This window comes from Parasteatoda tepidariorum, chromosome 7 (genome assembly GCF_982258835.1).
Source record: "Parasteatoda tepidariorum strain Cologne lab strain chromosome 7, Ptep-v5.0, whole genome shotgun sequence".
Lineage (NCBI taxonomy): Eukaryota > Metazoa > Arthropoda > Arachnida > Araneae > Theridiidae > Parasteatoda > Parasteatoda tepidariorum.
The window spans coordinates 86,048,547-86,070,262 of NC_141761.1; the positions used below are offsets into that span (position 1 = coordinate 86,048,547).

General features: G+C 26.5%; 1 protein-coding gene across 8 annotated transcripts in view; it reads right to left on the reverse strand.

Moving 5' to 3' along the window:
* LOC107438705 (SEC14-like protein 2) overlaps window positions 1–21,716 on the reverse strand; it is an 82,119-nt gene that overhangs the window by 21,567 nt on the left and 38,836 nt on the right. For 6 of the 8 annotated variants that reach the window (XM_087168198.1, XM_043049352.3, XM_043049351.3 and 3 more), the window contains exons 2-7: window positions 8,406–8,464; window positions 5,884–5,959; window positions 5,521–5,564; window positions 3,413–3,475; window positions 967–1,060; window positions 184–278 (exon numbers count right to left, since the gene is read on the reverse strand). In XM_087168198.1, the coding sequence (XP_087024324.1) occupies window positions 184–278; window positions 967–1,060; window positions 3,413–3,475; window positions 5,521–5,564; window positions 5,884–5,959; window positions 8,406–8,456 (423 nt within the window). In that variant the 5' untranslated portion in view covers window positions 8,457–8,464. The remainder of the gene's footprint in view (window positions 1–183; window positions 279–966; window positions 1,061–3,412; window positions 3,476–5,520; window positions 5,565–5,883; window positions 5,960–8,405; window positions 8,465–21,716) is intronic. The other 2 variants (XM_087168200.1, XM_071183205.2) reach the window with 1 other exon arrangement.

Sequence of the window (21,716 nt, forward strand, 5' to 3'; positions counted from 1 at the left end):
TTTATGTTCTAAAATTTTTTGAGTTGCTCATTTGATATTAAGAAAAACTTAAAAAATCCATGGTTAATTTTAGGTGGAAATAAGATTCAACTTTTAACCTTAACAAAATTGCAACAAATTTGTATAATACAATTTAACAACAATATTATGGTTAGTACTGGTAATGTCAATTAATAAACTTACCTTTGTCGATATTCGTTTCATTTCTTCAACATCTCCTTGTATCACCTGCATACAGAACTTAAGAACATCGTGCGCATTGGCACTCCTAAAGAGTCCTAGAAGAAAAAAGAGAATATTTAAAATCAAACAAACAACAGTCAAATAAAATCATTCAAAAATTCATTCATCTTTCTTTAATCGATATATATATATATATATATATATATATATATATATATATATATATATATATATATATATATATATATATATATATATATATATATATGCATAATTTTTTTTCGTTGAGCACGTAAATGTTATTACGTTGGTTGTGATTTAAATTATAATGAATTACTAATAAATATAAGAAAAATATATATTATAAGTATAATTAAAAATAATACTATATTAATATTGAATTCTCAGAGATAATGATACAAACTTTATTAAAAAAAATATCTATAATATTTTAGAAAACATTGTTATTATGTCTTTGCAAGTTTTAGGATATTTTGTACAACTGGCATGATGTTAGTGTACAACGGTGGTAATAGAATTAAATATATCTTTAAAAATGTTTTTATAATTCTGAAGAAAAGTTATTAGATGACAATTTATTTATTTCTCTATCAAATAATGCAAATAAAAAAAAGTTAAAATGAAGTGAAAATTTTTTGTTGAGATCCCTTTTAAGTACTTCGAATTCTGAGCTTTGATTTAAGAGGTTTCTGATTATGGTATGATTTTTTAATTTATTTACCAAGAATTTATTTAATTTATTTATTAGAAGAATTTATTTACCTCTGCCGTCAACATTCCCTAAAGGTAAGTAACGAATAAGATGACCTTCTTTGTCAATGCCTAGATGTGATTGAGGCATGTATTTTACCACAACCTGAAATAGAAATTATAATAAATGTTCAGAGTACATCATAATATTCATGATACATTCGCAAAAACTACTTAGGAAAGTAATTTGCAAACTGCTTTTCTGCAACTTTGCATTTACGAGGTTAATCTATGCTAACGAAAACATGAAGCTTTTTTTAAAAAGAATATAATATTGATATCTATGATGGCAACCGGTAGTTTGGAAATACAATATTCTTTAAACTCTTGTGCAAATTTTTACACTGTAAAAACTGTGGTGCAGTATATCTCCCAAATATGATGTTGAACAACTTAAAAAGTTGCTTGAAGGAGCTTTTTATTCCGGGTTAACACCAAATCGAATTTTCATTTGCGATTTAATGGATGTAATTTAAATCTAAACACTTAAAAGCACCAGAAATTAGTATTTGTAATAAGGAATCATTCGGCGAGACTGATTCAGCGAGTTGTTGTCTTATGCCGCATGTCAATACTGAAAAACCTATTTTAAGGCAGAGGGATGTGCTTCTTCTTTTTCCAGTGGCGAAATCTATAGCCAAGAATTCTATTTCTGCCACACACATACGTCACAGCCCCGTTTTACGAAGTGAACACATTGAAGCACCATCCATCCCTGAGGTATCGATTTGTTATGGGAGTTTGGCGGACTTATGACCTCGACAGATTTAGCGTGCGCCAGTCACCATTTTGTTCACTAGGAGCCTTTGGCCAGTGGAAATTGAACTTGCAACCTCTTGGACATGGGCCAAAAGTCCTACCAACCAGGTTAGAGTGATTTGTTGAGTTTTAATTGAAAGATTGGTCGTTCGGTTTTAAAATAGGTATGCATGTTTTCGAATCATGTTATAAGGACAATTATATTTTATTTTTTAATTGTTTGTTAACTGTATTAAGTGATTAACTTGCATAATTTCTATCAACTTTTGGTCTGTTAAGTCATATTTTAGTTCGCTTTTATGTTATCTCTGTGCTACTCATATATTTAACTTACAACTAATTTCCTTTTGAGAATTAGTGTATATATCATTCCAAATTAATGATTTTTACTTTATATTGTATCGTAATGGTATATTAAGTGACTCATATTTGTATTTCACTTTACTACAGTTATAAATTTTAGTGCTACTGAATGCGAAAAATGGTGTTGGCTACTTTACGCCAAGCAGTGTAATAGAACATTCTTGGTGTATTGGAACACCACTTTGGGGTAAAGTAGTTACCTTCGTTTTTGGTGTTAAGATATACGAAACTTTTTTACAATGTAGTTTGGCTATAACAAACTAAAATTTAGCCATCCCTTAAATACGTTATTATTTCATAAAAATATACAATTACTCAAATGATTAGTGCACTGCAAAAACATTTCATGTATCTGAACACCAAAGATGGTGGCAACTGTTTTACACTCAAGTTGTATTTCACAAAGCGTTCCACTAAAACGAAATCAAGGATGGCTCCTGGTGAATTGAAACATTCAGAAAAGTGTTCCACTATACCGAAATCAAGGATAGTTCCTGGTCTAATGAAACGTTTAGAAAAGCGTTCCACCATACCGAAATCAAGGATAGTTTCTGGTGTAATGAAACGTTTAGAAAAGTGTTCCACCATACCGAAATCAAGGGTAGTTTCTGGTGTAATGAAACGTTTAGAAAAGTATTCCACTATACCGAAATCAAGGATAGTTCCCTGTGTAGTGAATTATTTAGAAAAGTGTCCCACTTATACCGAAATCAAGGATAGTTCTTGGTGTACTGAAGCATTTAGAATGTTCTTTTATACTACTTGGCACAAAGTATGGTTGTTTTCAGTAACACTAAAATTTATAATAACAGTGATATATGATACACTTAAGAATCAGTAAATGTAATTAAGCTGCATTAATTTAATACAATTTAATTAGATTTAGCCATGAATTTAGGGTGAACATATACAATATTTCTTAAATTAAAGTTAGTTTGTTAGTCAAACATACGCACAACACAGAGTATTAACATGAATTTGAGCATAACCCAAGTATATTGAATTTTAACATTATGAAATTATTTTATACAATTGGCAGATTTATGAAAACATAAATATCTTGAAAATACCATCAAGTTTTATTTGGCAATTAAACTGTTTTGTTAACCAGTGGTTTCTGTAGAATTCGATTATGATTTTTTTCCGCATGGATTTTAATTTGCGTGAATCACAATATGTATATATTTCTGTCTTTTTAATGGATTTGGATTCTAAAATAAGGTGGTATAATTTCTGAACAAATTGAGTATTAGAGTATCGATATTCAATGTATGCATATTCGGTATCACATGCATACTAGATGGTAAAATACAATGATTGAATAATCGATTCTTACTTCTGGAGGTTTGTAGTCCTTCACTATGTGATCTAGTTGCAGTTCTTTTCTAAATTGAAGATGCTGAAATTTAATTATTGAAAATATTAATAAATTCATTATCTTTACAAAATCTCAAAACCGTAACATAATTATAACTAAAATATAGTTTTATTACAACTATATTTTAGTTATCATTAAATTATTAGTATATAATTTTATTAATTTACATCATGATTAAGATATCACAATCAAGCAAGCTTTAAAAATTATATATAGGTGAAATATTTACTATAAAGTGACTTTCAAAAAATGAAAAAAATATTGAAAATTTGAAATTTAAGACATGGGTAGTTGTTCCCCAGTGTAATAATAAATAATTATAATAATAACTCTTGGAATCATAAAGCTTATAATTTACTTCTCCGAGTGTAAATTCAATTTTTATTTTAAATAAATAAATAATTTAAGATGAAAATAAAGGATCTGGTGTCGAGTAGTCCAAAGATTTCAAGTGGTGGCGAAATTTATTTTATTTTAGCCCTTTGAAGCATAATTTTTATTAAACACCTTCTTATACTACTTTTTTTTATTTTTGTTTTAAATAAGAACGAAATAAGTAAAAAATATTTTATTTAGCATTTTAATAATGCATTGTTATGAAATACAGTATGAAACACCGGTGCCTTTTACTGCGTTAAAGGAAAAATCATCCAAACACGGCTCACTTCCAAACAATAATTTTCCAAATTTGCACTTATTTGCAGTTATTTAAATGAGAGAGAAACAGTTATTCATCATTGAAATTTCTCTAATTTACAAAATCATTGCTAAATTTTTGAATATGTATGACAAAAAAATTCATACAAATTTTTCTTTAGATTTTATATTTTTGCACAAATATAATTTCGATAATCTAGCACATTTTTTTAAGTAACTTTAAGACTGTCATAAAAAGTATATAAAGGGATACCGGTATCCTATCTGCATCAAAGGGTTAACCCATTTCTGAATAGCTTTGTTATATAAAGCTAAATTTTTATTTCCTTAATAAACATTGGAGATGATAAGGGCTTGTACTCATGATGAAATTTTCACGAACTTTTTAAACTACATTTAAACCAACCTTTGTTTAAACCATTATGTTAAAAAAAAAAAGTTTAATTTAAAAGGTATAAAAATTACAGTGATATACTACTTCTGTTTGGTTTTTTTGCTTTCTGAAACTAATACTAATACCAATTATTTAGTTCAAGATTTTTGTTTCAATTTTATTTTCAGTGATATTAGAAGTTTCAGTCGGTATTATACATGGATTGGGACATCGTGCGCAGTTGGGCCGACGTGAACGAAATGCAAATCGAGTTAGTGGGGCTAACTAACAGCGTTCAATTGTTACACAATGTTTCGATTAAAGCCATGCTTTTTTCTTTTATTTATAAGTGTTGAAAAAATTAAATTCTTAAACTTAACGATTTACAATGTCTTCTGATTGAAACTTAACAGTTGGTAAAATAACTTGAATGTCTGCTGTTGTTGACAATTTCTTTTCAACTTTTCTCGTTCACTTTCAATTTTAGATTTTTCTCTTCCATTTTTGTTTTACAGGTCAGAAATTAAAAAAAAAATGCTTGGTAAACTTGTGCATTTCGAAAAAAAAATAGACTAAAATTGTCATTAAAAAGAAGAAAAAAAACTGTAGCTTGTAGAGAGGAAGTATCTAAGATCTGTTATAAAATCTCATGCAATAATAAACAAAAGGGGGGGGGAATGTGTTTAGTGGCTAATTTTCTTGTTTAAATATTAGATAGCAAAGACCGAGTGGCAAGACCACAAAATTTGACCTTTGTCCGACGTAAATCTTGGAATTGGATGGGGTCAGATAAAAATTCGTCGTTCTCGGGTGGGGTCGGATAAAAGTTATTCTTAGTCAGGTGGGGTCGGATAAAAATTCCTCTTGCTTAGGTGGGGTCGGATAAATATTCTTCAGACCCGGTGGACTCGGATCAGACTCTCGGTTGGACTCAGGACTTCAGTAGAAATCTTATTTGGAACGATTTGAGAGAGGTACGATTTATGCAACTTTCCTCTAACATTAGAATTGTAAATGATATTTATACATTACTTACTTTCCTTAACATTGCCTCTGCTTGATCCAAGTTAAAGTTCCGAGCTAAAAAATCAAAATACAACAATATTATCACCACAATACTAAAAGAAAAAAATGACAAAAAATATTCTTTCTTCACACTGAATAATTATACGGCAATTTTTAAAGGAACCGTTAAAAATTGTATAACTAATTAATGGGAATAACTAATTAATGGGATAATAACTAATAATGTAATAACAAATTAATGGGAAAATTCAAATCAGTTGTAATTCACTTATCCTGCTTCGTCATATTTTCCTCGAATTTTTTCAATTGATTATGAAAATTGTTTCTTAAGAGAAGTAGAAAATGAAAATTGGAATTAAAAAACTACACCTACCTGTTAAGAAATTGTGTAACATTAATGTGTCATCGTATATGTTAGGAGGAAGTTCATTTTTCATCCTTTTTCTAAGCTGCAAAAACAAAAGTTACTGTTTTCATATTTAAGTTTAAGATGAATAAGAAAATAATCTTTCTAATTCACATTTAATTTATGAAGACTAAGGAACTGAAATAATTTATGAGTATATATATATGATTTTGATCTTGTGATAACTCCCTTAGACGTTTGTCGGAACACGCTACTACCTGTTATATCTTACGTTTTCAAACTTCAAATATATTTATATATATATATATATATATATATACATTTCGAGAAAAAAAATAGACAAATAAATTTTCATAAAAAAAACTGTACATTAATGTATAATAAACAAAAGAGAAAAAAAAAATTGTTCAGTGTAAACTACTAATCTGCTGTAATGAAACTCACAATCAAATCTTAAAGATAATTATAAAATAGCAATTCTACAAAACGTAAAATAAAGGTGGCATTCACATAATTTGATTTAAAATTTGTTTTCAGTGTTTTTGTAAAATACAGGGATGAGGGAATTTCTACAGAGAGTTTTTCAGAGTTGGTTGGTTGCATAATTCTAAATTCTATAGATAATTTAGATTCAAGGCTAGACTTAAGAGGATTTTTCATATAACTTTATTTTATTTATATCCCGCTGGAGTAATTAATGACAAAACCATCACTCTAGTGGCGTGCAGTGGTACTTGGATTCCTTGATTAGATGTCTCTTAAAAGACGAATGTAATCATTGAAGGGAGAAACGAAGCACTTTTGTCTTACATCAAAATTCATTCACATGCAAATTTAACAGAAAATTATTCTGAAAGGAAAAAGCATTTCCAAAAATATGTTCTTAAGATATTTTTCCTTAAATGTAAAGAATATTTAAGATTGACCTAAAAGTTTATTGTTGAAAATCATATTTTTATTTTTCATAAAATACTTTGCTTAAGTCAAACATTTATCTCTTAAAATATTCAGTTTCATTCTGAAAATACTGGTAATTATTTTTAAAGTCCTCCTTGGCTTGATGACTGGGAGCCATTGCTTTACGATCTATCCAACGAAGAATTTCCCCACGATGGCAATATTAGTTCTTATCTAGTTAAATAGATGGCAGCACTAGAGATTAATCCAACGTTATTTTGATTCTGCCTTGATCACCATACGCGAGTTCATTCTAAGAAATAATCCGAAGAATGTAAATTTTTCTTATAGGTGAGCCATCAATTTTCAGAATGATAAATGCAGGTTTTTTTCCCTAAATATTTGAAGCTTTATCTCAAAAAATTCCTTTGAAAAAATATCGTTGAAATTTTAAACCATTAGACAACATTTTAAAAAATTTGTTTTATTCCAAAATGAACCGACTGAGTATTTGTAAAAATACAATTAAGTGAGTATTTTTTAAATAAAATTATAAACTCTTAATTTTTGAAATCATAATTATCTTTGCAACAATAAACAATAGCATGTAGTGTTTTTAAAAATGCTTTTCAACTTGTAATAATTAACTTTTTTTTTATTCTATCACAGACAAAAAAATTCGGCTCAAAACTACCAGAGTACGGTCTCTATGGGAACATTAAAGAGCTCGATACTTTTTACCGACACGATTTGCTAATGATTTTGGTATAATTATCAATAAAATATGGTTTCATAACATGTGATAAACTTTGGAAAACTTGATAAAGTTCGGTTTAATGTGATAAATTTAGGTAAATGTGGTAAAATGTGGAAACCATTATTCAGATTAATACATAAATTGGATTGGATTAATTTTATAAAACCATTTATTCTGTTAAATTTACTTTTGAGTTTTGTATTTTTTCTTTAAAGAATACTAAGAACTATCACATAGTTTTGAAAACCAGAATTTCTGGTAAACCAGTGCCAGAATATCGGTAAAATAAACAAATGAATGGTGAAATATCGAATTTTTTCGTATTCATAATTAATTTTTTTATTAGAAATGTCATTATTATACAGTACGGTAATTTATCCGCGTTATTTTTAAGAATAAACCAACTCTTAATATTCTCGCATATATAACGATTAAACTTGTTTTCTAGTATATCTAAAGGGATTTTTTTTATTTGTATTAATGGTATTCTTCTAGTAAATTTTGATTGTTGTGGTAAAAATTCACGCGTATTAACATTGCTATAAGCTTGCTAACATTACACTAATGTAAATGAGCTAGAAAATCGCATTGACAATTTACTTCATTTATCACAACTATAAGAGCTGTGTGGGAAATTAAATTTCTTATAAAGATCTAAATTGATATATAAATTTTAAAATAAAGTTTTATTTTATAGTGATATTTAAGACTGATTGCTGAAAATATAATAGCTAAGTGAATGTAATTTTGCTAAGTGAATGTTGTAACCAGGGAACAGTAGATAATTTGCGTATCACATCAACTGGTTGTATAAACAACTCACTCATGTATTTATTTTTAAAAATTTTACAAGGGTATCTTAAGTTTTACTTACTTCATTAATTACTGCTTCCTCGTCCACGACGATATCCTCAGATTGCGTCATTATTCTTGCTGTAATGGGAACAAACTATTGTATAAAAATAATTTTATTTACATAGTAATTTATCATTCTATAGAAATAATGCATTTTATCAGGAGCTAAGCTCATTAATTACTTATGACCTTCTATTGAATATAAAGTTTTGTTTAATTGTGTGAGAGTTGATACTAAAAAAAGGGAGTAAGTTTTTAAAATCAGGTAAAACATATTTTATGTTCTCAGCAGACAAAATTAGTTTCAAAACCTTTTTATCACAGAAGTTACATAAATAAAGATAGAATTTTTTATGCTTTAGTATCATTCCGTGGTGACTAACGTAACATTTTAAGATTTCTTAAAATGATTATTTTCATAAATATAAGTAATTTCTCACCATACTTAAAATTATGATGCAAATAATGCCTTTTTATCACAAATTAAATTACTGTAGTAAAATTTTAATTCCTATTGTATTAAAAAATTTGAGTACAATTAATGAGCATAAGTCCATCTCAATTTGTTTGCTATGATTCTGGCTTGCTCAAATAACCTTCCTCTTTTTGTTTTAGTTTGATTAATCTTTCATTTCCTCCATTGTTTTTATCATCAGCTCTGTTAATTCTATTTAGTACATGTGTGTCCATTTAGTGTTTGATTGTAGCAACTTGATTATTTTGATACTGTAAAATAAATGAATGACATTATGTTAATTTCCTTAAATGTAATAATATTTTAAACCATTTTATTCTTTGTATGATAGTTTTAAAGTGATTGATTATATCAACTAATTTGTTGGTTATTTAATTGCAGCAACATTATTTTTTTAGATAGTGAAAGATAAATAAATAACATTATGGTAATTTAATCGTACAGAAGCGTTGCAGTTGCTTCAGTAAAGATTCTATTTTCATTTTAACGAGTTCGTAGTAGGTAGTGTTCATATTATCTAGTTCAGCGACTCCCAAATGGTGTTCCGCGGAGCATAAATAATTTAACCATTTGCGAATAATTTTATCACTTTTTTTTAATTTCCCATGAGCTGCACAATCAGTCTTCCCGATGATCAGACCTAGTGCGTTCTCCAGAAGTGGTATCCACTCTTTCAGGACCACCGAAATGGGTGAGATACCGTTGGCCATGTTAATTTGGACGTCTAGTTTCTGCCACACTAGATGGCAGCACCGAGACTCTATTTGGATGCTAAGGTGCACTAGGAATTTAATTTTGCCGGAAATGCCAAGAGCCAATAGGGCACTCCAGGGATCATTTACATGCCGTATAATCATACTACATGACCGCTGCAGATTTCCTGCATCCTGAAAATCCGGTGTCTGGGCCGGGGATCGAACCCGCAGACTTGGGCTCAGAAGGCCTACGACAAGCCAACTGCGCCACCCAGCTACTTTTTTTTCAAACTTTAAATAATGATTATGCATCCTTTGTTGTAGAAAAATATGCGCGTATCAATTTACCTCTCTTATAAAATAGAGTTTAACTTGATGTCAAAATTAACAAAAAATGAATAAATAAAACAAAAATTAAGAAGTGGGTGATTAAATGTTGCCAGTTATAAATCTTAACATTTGTAGTGAAATTTTTAAAAATACAAACAGTATAAAAGTGATAAAAAATTTGAGAATTTGAAAAGTTATGTGATATAAGGTTATCGTAACTTAGAGAAAACAAGTAAAATTACTTCGTAATTATTACTGTTTATTACATCAAATATTTTGTTAATAATTTAATGCTCTTACATAAAAACATGAAATTATGATAACTGTAAATTTTATACATGTATATACGGTCAAACCCCGCTATAGTGAACCTTCAAGGGATCGAAATTACGGTTCACTATAACCGGGAGTTCACTATATTCGTACTGCAAACCTTTTTAACTAATTTTTCCGAACTGCTCCCTTTTATTACACATTATTTAAATAAATGACCCATAAAAAGAAATACAAAAATGATTAAAAAGACAATATGTAGTAACAAAAAATGTGTTAACTTTAAATGTTTTTAATGTGTTAGTTTTTTATTACTTTTCGTCTTGCGTACAAAACATTTAGGGATGGCCTTATTTTATGAATGGGAAACTGAGATAGAAGAAGCAAACAAGAAAAATGCGTATGGCTACATTACACTCAATAGATGGTTTTAAAAATCGGTATAAGTATTTTATGTAGGAATTTCAAAATTACCAAAAAATGAAGAAGAAAAAAATCAGTCGAGGACGCAAAAAAGTTCATAATATCAAATTTCCTTTCTTCTTTTGGTTTACTATATTCACAAAAAATATTATTATATGTGTATAGCAAGGCATGGGAGCGAACATTTCGTTCACTATATCCGGGAGTTCACTATAAACCATGTTCACTATAAGGGGGTTTGACTGTATATGTATATATATATGCAGTCAATGTATATATATGGGGATACAATCTCTTTGTTGCGTGAACCTTAGATTCTAAAATCTCCAAAGAGAAACCGACAACAACGTGCAATTACATTAACTGCTCGACCACTATAATGGCCAAGAAATGAAATACCAGTGTTCCATTTATTAATGAACAATGAGCACGTGTTTTTCAATTCTGAACATTGGAATCAAATTCAACTCAATTTCATTAGGTTGAGTTCTCTTTCAATGTTGCCGCTTCTGTTTTTAGATCCCTAAACGGATAACAATATTATTTGATGGTCAGTTGTTCCTTTAATCTTTCATTAACTTCCGTATTCAGCTAGTTCAAACGACTCACAATGGTGAACAACCTTGAACACTTGTATTTATTACCAGAATGCAACAAATGAGGAATTGTAAATTCAATTGTATCTTACATCTTGATCTTGGATATTTGACCTATCCATGTTTGTATGTTGATGTTTTAGACAGTAATATTACTGAATGTTTTTCTTTATAACGCTAGTAGTTCCATGCATAATTAGTTTCAAATAGATTTTAAAAACTGCAGTCAGAATTTTAAGTAGATTTAAATTGCCTATTCAAAATATTTTCTATTATATTTAACGGTGTATTATAATTTTAATTTTGTTTATTCTAAAAAGAAATTTGTCTCAAATTACATTTTTCATTTTGATATTGGCTACAAACTTTCAGAGTTGTGCCAGATACGCTTATCTCTCGCAAGGGACGCCACTATTTTTGTTGTTCAATTTAATGTTACATTTTGTTTTGCTTCGCAAAAACTATAAGCCTTAGAAATTTTAAATTTCGGTGGTATGTAGAAAAATGCACGCTAAGTACAATGGAATGAAAACCATCAAGATTTATTAACTATTTAGAATTATTAATTGATATGGAATTATTAACTATTAAACTTGTAAGAAGAACATCATTCTGACTGCTTTACATGCAGGCAACAAACTTAATAATGATCTTATGATGAGCTTTTTTAATGAAGTTCCAATTTGTTAGGAGATGATTGCCATTTTAGGGAGGGGGTTGATATTTCCTCACTTTGTCTTAGTTAACGTTACTATTTGCTTTGCTGCCTCAAAATATATAAGACTTGGAAAAATATACCAGGAATTGGATGACATAATAATGAGATTCGATTATTAGTTCTGAAATTATCAACTGCTAAACTTTAAGTAAAGAAAATATTTGTGGATCTACTGCCTGTTGAAATGTAAGTACCGAGTTGAATTATAGCGTTCTAGAAAAACTTATTTTAAATGTAAACATAATGCGAATTGTTTTTGAAACTCAATTTGTTAGAAAGTTAATACAATTTTAAGTACTTTTTGTGATTTTTATTTATATTTTTGCTATAAATAATGATTACACTGGAGAAAATAATTTTAAAGCATTTATACAAATACTTGATCTTGCCTAATTTCCGTGTGATGGTTTTAAATCTAAAATTACTTTAGTTCCGAAAACTACAGGTTTTTTAAAAGCATTTTCAGTCTTTTTTTCTCATTATATATAACAGGGAGTTGTATAAATATTGCGACAAACTTATAGAGGAGTTAGATCACATCATCTGGATTAGAACTACATAGGAATGATCTCATGTCTGGAAATGTCGTCATACGTGACTAGGGGCGCTCTCCTATTATGACTACAAAACTTCCCCACAAGACGAAACAATTCATGATTCGGAAGTGCCTATAGCGGTTTGTGCCAACATTCCCAGACATGGATGCTATGCAGTTTTAATCCTGATGTTCCGACGTAACGGGAAGTTTCAAGCAACATTTATGCGACTCCCTGTTCTAGATTACCTCCAACAACAGATTTGAAATTAGATATACGAAAATTTCAAAGATCTCTTAAAGCATCTTATACAACAGAAATGAAATTAGATATACGAAAAATGAATATTAGATATTTCGTATAACTAATTTTAACAGATTTGAAATTAGATATACGAAAATATCAAAGATCTCTTAAAGCATCTTATACAACAGAAATGAAATTAGATATACGAAAAATAGATATTAGATATTTCGTATAACTAATTTCAACAGATTTGAAATTAGATATACGAAAATATCAAAGATCTCTTAAAGCATCTTATACAACAGAAATGAAATTAGATATACGAAAAATAGATATTAGATAGTTCGTATATCTAAATCCAACATATTTGAGATTAGATATACGAAAATATCAAAGATCTCTTAAAGCATCTTATACAACAGAAATGAAATTAGATATACGAAAAATGAATATTAGATATTTCGTATAACTAATTTTAACAGATTTGAAATTAGATATACGAAAATATCAAAGATCTCTTAAAGCATCTTATACAACAGAAATGAAATTAGATATACGAAAAATAGATATTAGATATTTCGTATAACTAATTTCAACAGATTTGAAATTAGATATACGAAAATATCAAAGATCTCTTAAAGCATCTTATACAACAGAAATGAAATTAGATATACGAAAAATAGATATTAGATAGTTCGTATATCTAAATCCAACATATTTGAGATTAGATATACGAAAATATCAAAGATCTCTTAAAGCATCTTATACAACAGAAATGAAATTAGATATACGAAAAATGAATATTAGATATTTCGTATAACTAATTTTAACAGATTTGAAATTAGATATACGAAAATATCAAAGATCTCTTAAAGCATCTTATACAACAGAAATGAAATTAGATATACGAAAAATAGATATTAGATAGTTCGTATATCTAAATCCAACATATTTGAGATTAGATATACGAAAATATCAAAGATCTCTTAAAGCATCTTATACAACAGAAATGAAATTAGATATACGAAAAATGAATATTAGATATTTCGTATAACTAATTTTAACAGATTTGAAATTAGATATACGAAAATATCAAAGATCTCTTAAAGCATCTTATACAACAGAAATGAAATTAGATATACGAAAAATAGATATTAGATATTTCGTATAACTAATTTCAACAGATTTGAAATTAGATATACGAAAATATCAAAGATCTCTTAAAGCATCTTATACAACAGAAATGAAATTAGATATACGAAAAATAGATATTAGATAGTTCGTATATCTAAATCCAACATATTTGAGATTAGATATACGAAAATATCAAAGATCTCTTAAAGCATCTTATACAACAGAAATGAAATTAGATATACGAAAAATGAATATTAGATATTTCGTATAACTAATTTTAACAGATTTGAAATTAGATATACGAAAATATCAAAGATCTCTTAAAGCATCTTATACAACAGAAATGAAATTAGATATACGAAAAATAGATATTAGATAGTTCGTATATCTAAATCCAACATATTTGAGATTAGATATACGAAAATATCAAAGATCTCTTAAAGCATCTTATACAACAGAAATGAAATTAGATATACGAAAAATGAATATTAGATATTTCGTATAACTAATTTTAACAGATTTGAAATTAGATATACGAAAATATCAAAGATCTCTTAAAGCATCTTATACAACAGAAATGAAATTAGATATACGAAAAATAGATATTAGATATTTCGTATAACTAATTTCAACAGATTTGAAATTAGATATACGAAAATATCAAAGATCTCTTAAAGCATCTTATACAACAGAAATGAAATTAGATATACGAAAAATAGATATTAGATAGTTCGTATATCTAAATCCAACATATTTGAGATTAGATATACGAAAATATCAAAGATCTCTTAAAGCATCTTATACAACAGAAATGAAATTAGATATACGAAAAATGAATATTAGATATTTCGTATAACTAATTTTAACAGATTTGAAATTAGATATACGAAAATATCAAAGATCTCTTAAAGCATCTTATACAACAGAAATGAAATTAGATATACGAAAAATAGATATTAGATATTTCGTATAACTAATTTCAACAGATTTGAAATTAGATATACGAAAATATCAAAGATCTCTTAAAGCATCTTATACAACAGAAATGAAATTAGATATACGAAAAATAGATATTAGATAGTTCGTATATCTAAATCCAACATATTTGAGATTAGATATACGAAAATATCAAAGATCTCTTAAAGCATCTTATACAACAGAAATGAAATTAGATATACGAAAAATAGATATTAGATATTTCGTATAACTAATTTCAACAGATTTGAAATTAGATATACGAAAATATCAAAGATCTCTTAAAGCATCTTATACAACAGAAATGAAATTAGATATACGAAAAATAGATATTAGATATTTCGTATAACTAATTTCAACAGATTTGAAATTAGATATACGAAAATATCAAAGATCTCTTAAAGCATCTTATACAACAGAAATGAAATTAGATATACGAAAAATGAATATTAGATATTTCGTATAACTAATTTTAACAGATTTGAAATTAGATATACGAAAATATCAAAGATCTCTTAAAGCATCTTATACAACAGAAATGAAATTAGATATACGAAAAATAGATATTAGATATTTCGTATAACTAATTTCAACAGATTTGAAATTAGATATACGAAAATATCAAAGATCTCTTAAAGCATCTTATACAACAGAAATGAAATTAGATATACGAAAAATAGATATTAGATATTTCGTATAACTAATTTCAACAGATTTGAAATTAGATATACGAAAATATCAAAGATCTCTTAAAGCATCTTATACAACAGAAATGAAATTAGATATACGAAAAATAGATATTAGATAGTTCGTATATCTAAATCCAACATATTTGAGATTAGATATACGAAAATATCAAAGATCTCTTAAAGCATCTTATACAACAGAAATGAAATTAGATATACGAAAAATGAATATTAGATATTTCGTATAACTAATTTTAACAGATTTGAAATTAGATATACGAAAATATCAAAGATCTCTTAAAGCATCTTATACAACAGAAATGAAATTAGATATACGAAAAATAGATATTAGATATTTCGTATAACTAATTTCAACAGATTTGAAATTAGATATACGAAAATATCAAAGATCTCTTAAAGCATCTTATACAACAGAAATGAAATTAGATATACGAAAAATAGATATTAGATATTTCGTATAACTAATTTCAACATATTTGAAATTAGATATACGAAAATATCAAAGATCTCTTAAAGCATCTTATACAACAGAAATGAAATTAGATATACGAAAAATAGATATTAGATATTTCGTATAACTAATTTCAACAGATTTGAAATTAGATATACGAAAATATCAAAGATCTCTTAAAGCATCTTATACAACAGAAATGAAATTAGATATACGAAAAATAGATATTAGATAGTTCGTATAACTAATTTCAACAGATTTGAAATTAGATATACGAAAATATCAAAGATCTCTTAAAGCATCTTATACAACAGAAATGAAATTAGATATACGAAAAATAGATATTAGATATTTCGTATAACTAATTTCAACATATTTGAAATTAGATATACGAAAATATCAAAGATCTCTTAAAGCATCTTATACAACAGAAATGAAATTAGATATACGAAAAATAGATATTAGATATTTCGTATAACTAATTTCAACATATTTGAAATTAGATATACGAAAATATCAAAGATCTCTTAAAGCATCTTATACAACAGAAATGAAATTAGATATACGAAAAATAGATATTAGATATTTCGTATAACTAATTTCAACAGATTTGAAATTAGATATACGAAAATATCAAAGATCTCTTAAAGCATCTTATACAACAGAAATGAAATTAGATATACGAAAAATAGATATTAGATAGTTCGTATAACTAATTTCAACAGATTTGAAATTAGATATACGAAAATATCAAAGATCTCTTAAAGCATCTTATACAACAGAAATGAAATTAGATATACGAAAAATAGATATTAGATATTTCGTATAACTAATTTCAACAGATTTGAAATTAGATATACGAAAATATCAAAGATCTCTTAAAGCATCTTATACAACAGAAATGAAATTAGATATACGAAAAATAGATATTAGATATTTCGTATAACTAATTTCAACAGATTTGAAATTAGATATACGAAAATATCAAAGATCTCTTAAAGCATCTTATACAACAGAAATGAAATTAGATATACGAAAAATAGATATTAGATAGTTCGTATAACTAATTTCAACAGATTTGAAATTAGATATACGAAAATATCAAAGATCTCTTAAAGCATCTTATACAACAGAAATGAAATTAGATATACGAAAAATAGATATTAGATAGTTCGTATAACTAATTTCAACAGATTTGAAATTAGATATACGAAAATATCAAAGATCTCTTAAAGCATCTTATACAACAGAAATGAAATTAGATATACGAAAAATAGATATTAGATAGTTCGTATAACTAATTTCAACAGATTTGAAATTAGATATACGAAAATATCAAAGATCTCTTAAAGCATCTTATACAACAGAAATGAAATTAGATATACGAAAAATAGATATTAGATATTTCGTATAACTAATTTCAACATATTTGAAATTAGATATACGAAAATATCAAAGATCTCTTAAAGCATCTTATACAACAGAAATGAAATTAGATATACGAAAAATAGATATTAGATATTTCGTATAACTAATTTCAACAGATTTGAAATTAGATATACGAAAATATCAAAGATCTCTTAAAGCATCTTATACAACAGAAATGAAATTAGATATACGAAAAATAGATATTAGATATTTCGTATAACTAATTTCAACATATTTGAAATTAGATATACGAAAATATCAAAGATCTCTTAAAGCATCTTATACAACAGAAATGAAATTAGATATACGAAAAATAGATATTAGATATTTCGTATAACTAATTTCAACAGATTTGAAATTAGATATACGAAAATATCAAAGATCTCTTAAAGCATCTTATACAACAGAAATGAAATTAGATATACGAAAAATAGATATTAGATAGTTCGTATATCTAAATCCAACATATTTGAGATTAGATATACGAAAATATCAAAGATCTCTTAAAGCATCTTATACAACAGAAATGAAATTAGATATACGAAAAATAGATATTAGATAGTTCGTATATCTAAATCCAACATATTTGAGATTAGATATACGAAAATATCAAAGATCTCTTAAAGCATCTTATACAACAGAAATGAAATTAGATATACGAAAAATAGATATTAGATATTTCGTATAACTAATTTCAACAGATTTGAAATTAGATATACGAAAATATCAAAGATCTCTTAAAGCATCTTATACAACAGAAATGAAATTAGATATACGAAAAATAGATATTAGATAGTTCGTATATCTAAATCCAACATATTTGAGATTAGATATACGAAAATATCAAAGATCTCTTAAAGCATCTTATACAACAGAAATGAAATTAGATATACGAAAAATAGATATTAGATAGTTCGTATATCTAAATCCAACATATTTGAGATTAGATATACGAAAATATCAAAGATCTCTTAAAGCATCTTATACAACAGAAATGAAATTAGATATACGAAAAATAGATATTAGATAGTTCGTATATCTAAATCCAACATATTTGAGATTAGATATACGAAAATATCAAAGATCTCTTAAAGCATCTTATACAACAGAAGTGTGCACGCAAAAGAATCTTATGCAAGTTATGTAACTGAAGAAAAATTATTTCTCAGTATTATTTAATCTTTGCCTAAAAATAAATTTCTTTCAAGATTATCATTTTATTATCTTGGCTTGATGTCAAATGTAACAAAATATTGATAAATAAAATAAAATAAATGAGAAAAAACAATAAGATGTGTTAAATAAGTCATAATATTTGAATCAAATTCTTTAAAAATGTAAATATCTCAAGAGAAGCAAAAACCACCTGTATTTTGAACTTCTTATTATACAATGTAAGATAATCGTTTTGGATTATTTACAAGTAAAATTACTTCTCATGTATTACTGTGTCTCATACTCTATATTTCTGTGTGTAAATTGTTTTTCAAGTTAAGTTGATTTTTTTTTTCAAATCCAACTTATCGTTCATTATGTTACGATAAATATGTTAACAAAAAGTTTTCACATAAAATTATAATAATTATAAACAAAATTATATTTATTTGAAAATTATCAAATTATAACGAAAGAAAAAGATGGATCAGAGGGCTTCTTTAGCATTGGCAAGCGGAGCAAGCAGGGTGGGGAGTCATCTAATCCTTTAAGAAATTGTAATACTAATAATTAAACTTAAAAAGTTTCTCTCTATTTTTAAATTTTATGAGCGTCGTCACTGTTTTTTGGTATTAGACTTCAGAAATACAACTACCAAATTGAAATTTGAAGTCCTAAAAGGGCCATTTTAGTTCAAGAAATTCTTTCAAAATTGTTCGAAATTATTTGAATTTTACATTTTCCTCACTTTTTTTGGCCTCACTTAACATTTTGTTACTTGCCTGAAAGTACCAAGGTATGTAGGAAAATTTACTCGGAATACGATGGAATAAAAAAAATAATATTCGATAATTAGTTTGAGAATCATCAAACGATGAACTTGTAAAAATAAACCTTTCATGAAGATATACTGCCCACTCAGTTGCGAAAACTAAGTTGAAATTTGATGCAGCTTTTTTCTCTCTCATTTATATAAACTTGAGACCAGTTCACTTTTTTTAAATTATTTTTTTCACGAAATTGCAATTTGTGCTGAAGTTTTGCATATTTCCAAAACATTTGTTCCGAAATTACAATTTGTTCTGCAATTTTAAGTGCTTTATTCAGGATTTGTTTACTAAAAAAACTATTTCTCCATTGCTGTAAAAGGAATTTTCTCTTTATCGATGCCTTCATTTAATAAGTTCACGCTTGACTTAATACCAAAAGTTAAAAGAAATAAATAAAAAATAAGATATAAGATGTTGTCAGATATAAATCTTAAAATTTAAATAGAAATTTTTAAAAATATAACAAAAACTCAAGAAAAAAGGCCGTTTTCAATTCGAAATGTTGTATGATACATGATTATCGTTATACATTGCTAACAATTACAATTTCTTCACATTTATTGCGTCTTATTCTTTAGCAAATTTCTAAATTGCTGATTATTTTTCAAATCTAGGTAATCGTTCAATTCATAACGATTAACATATTAACAAAATATTCTTATATAACATTATGATAATCATATATTTTTCGAACGAAAATAATTTACCTTAAACGAAGTACGATAACTTAACGAACTATAACTTAAAAAACGAAAATATTTTAACTTAAACTTTTAAGAAGAAGGAAAAAACGAATAATAAATGAGAAGCAATTATGGGGTTTGTTCAACGTAGCGAACAATTGGCCGAACCTCCTGCGACTTAATATATTAGTTATCATGACTTATATGATTATTGTGAAAATTGTTACATTATGTTTACAGTTTTGGTTTTACTTTAATTGATAACTCATTTAAACCATTTTATTGTGCAATTAGTTCTCATTCTCTAAGTTTTTAAATGTCAGAGATAAAAGTATAGTTTTGTTATAATATCCTCATAGTTTTTGTATAATCATATTATACTTGAAGCAATTAATGCATTAATAAAAATATAAAAAATTTTCATCATATTTAACAATTTTTTAATTTTATCAATCATTTTTTATTTTCATGCAAAGGATTAAATGCTACAAATTGAGAAATTGCTTTTCGAGTTCTGAATGTTAAATTCAATCTTATTTTTTTTAACTTTATAATATTAAAAACTTTAAAACTTTATAAGTTTACAAAAGTGCCCAATGATGTTTTTTTTCGTTTCTAAAAGAAAAATAATGCAAAAGAACAATATTCTTAATCTGTAATAAACCAACAAAAGCTTATATTTTGTATAAAAAGATACAATTTTGTGAACTTATCCAAAACTTTCATGTTGATTCTCTTCTTATAACTGACTTTAAAACAATTGATTATAATTCCCGGTTTATTCTTGATTATCCTTTTTTAGTTAAATTCAAACTATTAAAGTGTTTCTCAGTTTATTATTGATTCTCACTTTAAAATTGAATTTGAAGCTACTAATTATAGTTCTTCTGTTTATTTTTCAGTTTATTGCTCAGTTCTGCAATTTATAATTGATTTTAAAATTGTTATTTATGACTCTTGAGTTTTTGGGTTTAATTGGGTTATAATTGAGTTTAAAATAATTAATTATAATTTCCTGTTTATTCTTGACTATCAGTTTATAATTAAATTTAAAACTGTTAATTAGGAATCTTCAGTTTATGGTTGATTCTCAGCTTATAATTGAGTTTGAAACTATTAATTATAATTCTTCTGTTTATTGTTCAGTTTTATAGTTCAGTTTTACAACTCAATTAAAAACTGCTAACTATGATTCTTTAGTTTATGGTTGATTCTCAGTTATTCATTCAGTTTAAAAATATTATTATTATGATTCCTTAGTTTATAGTTGATTTTTAGTTTATAATTAAGTTTTAAACTATAAATTATGATTCTAATTTTTTGTAAATTATTACAATAGAATTAGAATCATTCGATGAACATGAAACCAAATTACATAACAGACAAAGTATTCTAAATTTCAAATAATTTTTGTTCTAGCACTCATTAATTAATTACTTCGAGTAAATGCTCTACCTAGACTGAAAAAATGCCTAATCAAATAATGTTTTATGTCTAAGAAGACGCTGGAAATTCAAAAAAAATTTCTTTAATTTTCAATAAATTGAAAGGAAATTTTGATTATACATAATAAGAGCTAGTTTTACAGAAAAAAAATCACTAAAAAAAATCAAATTTCAAGACACTTGAAAAAGTCACTTTTGCAACAATGTCTAGTATACAATAATGGAATCTT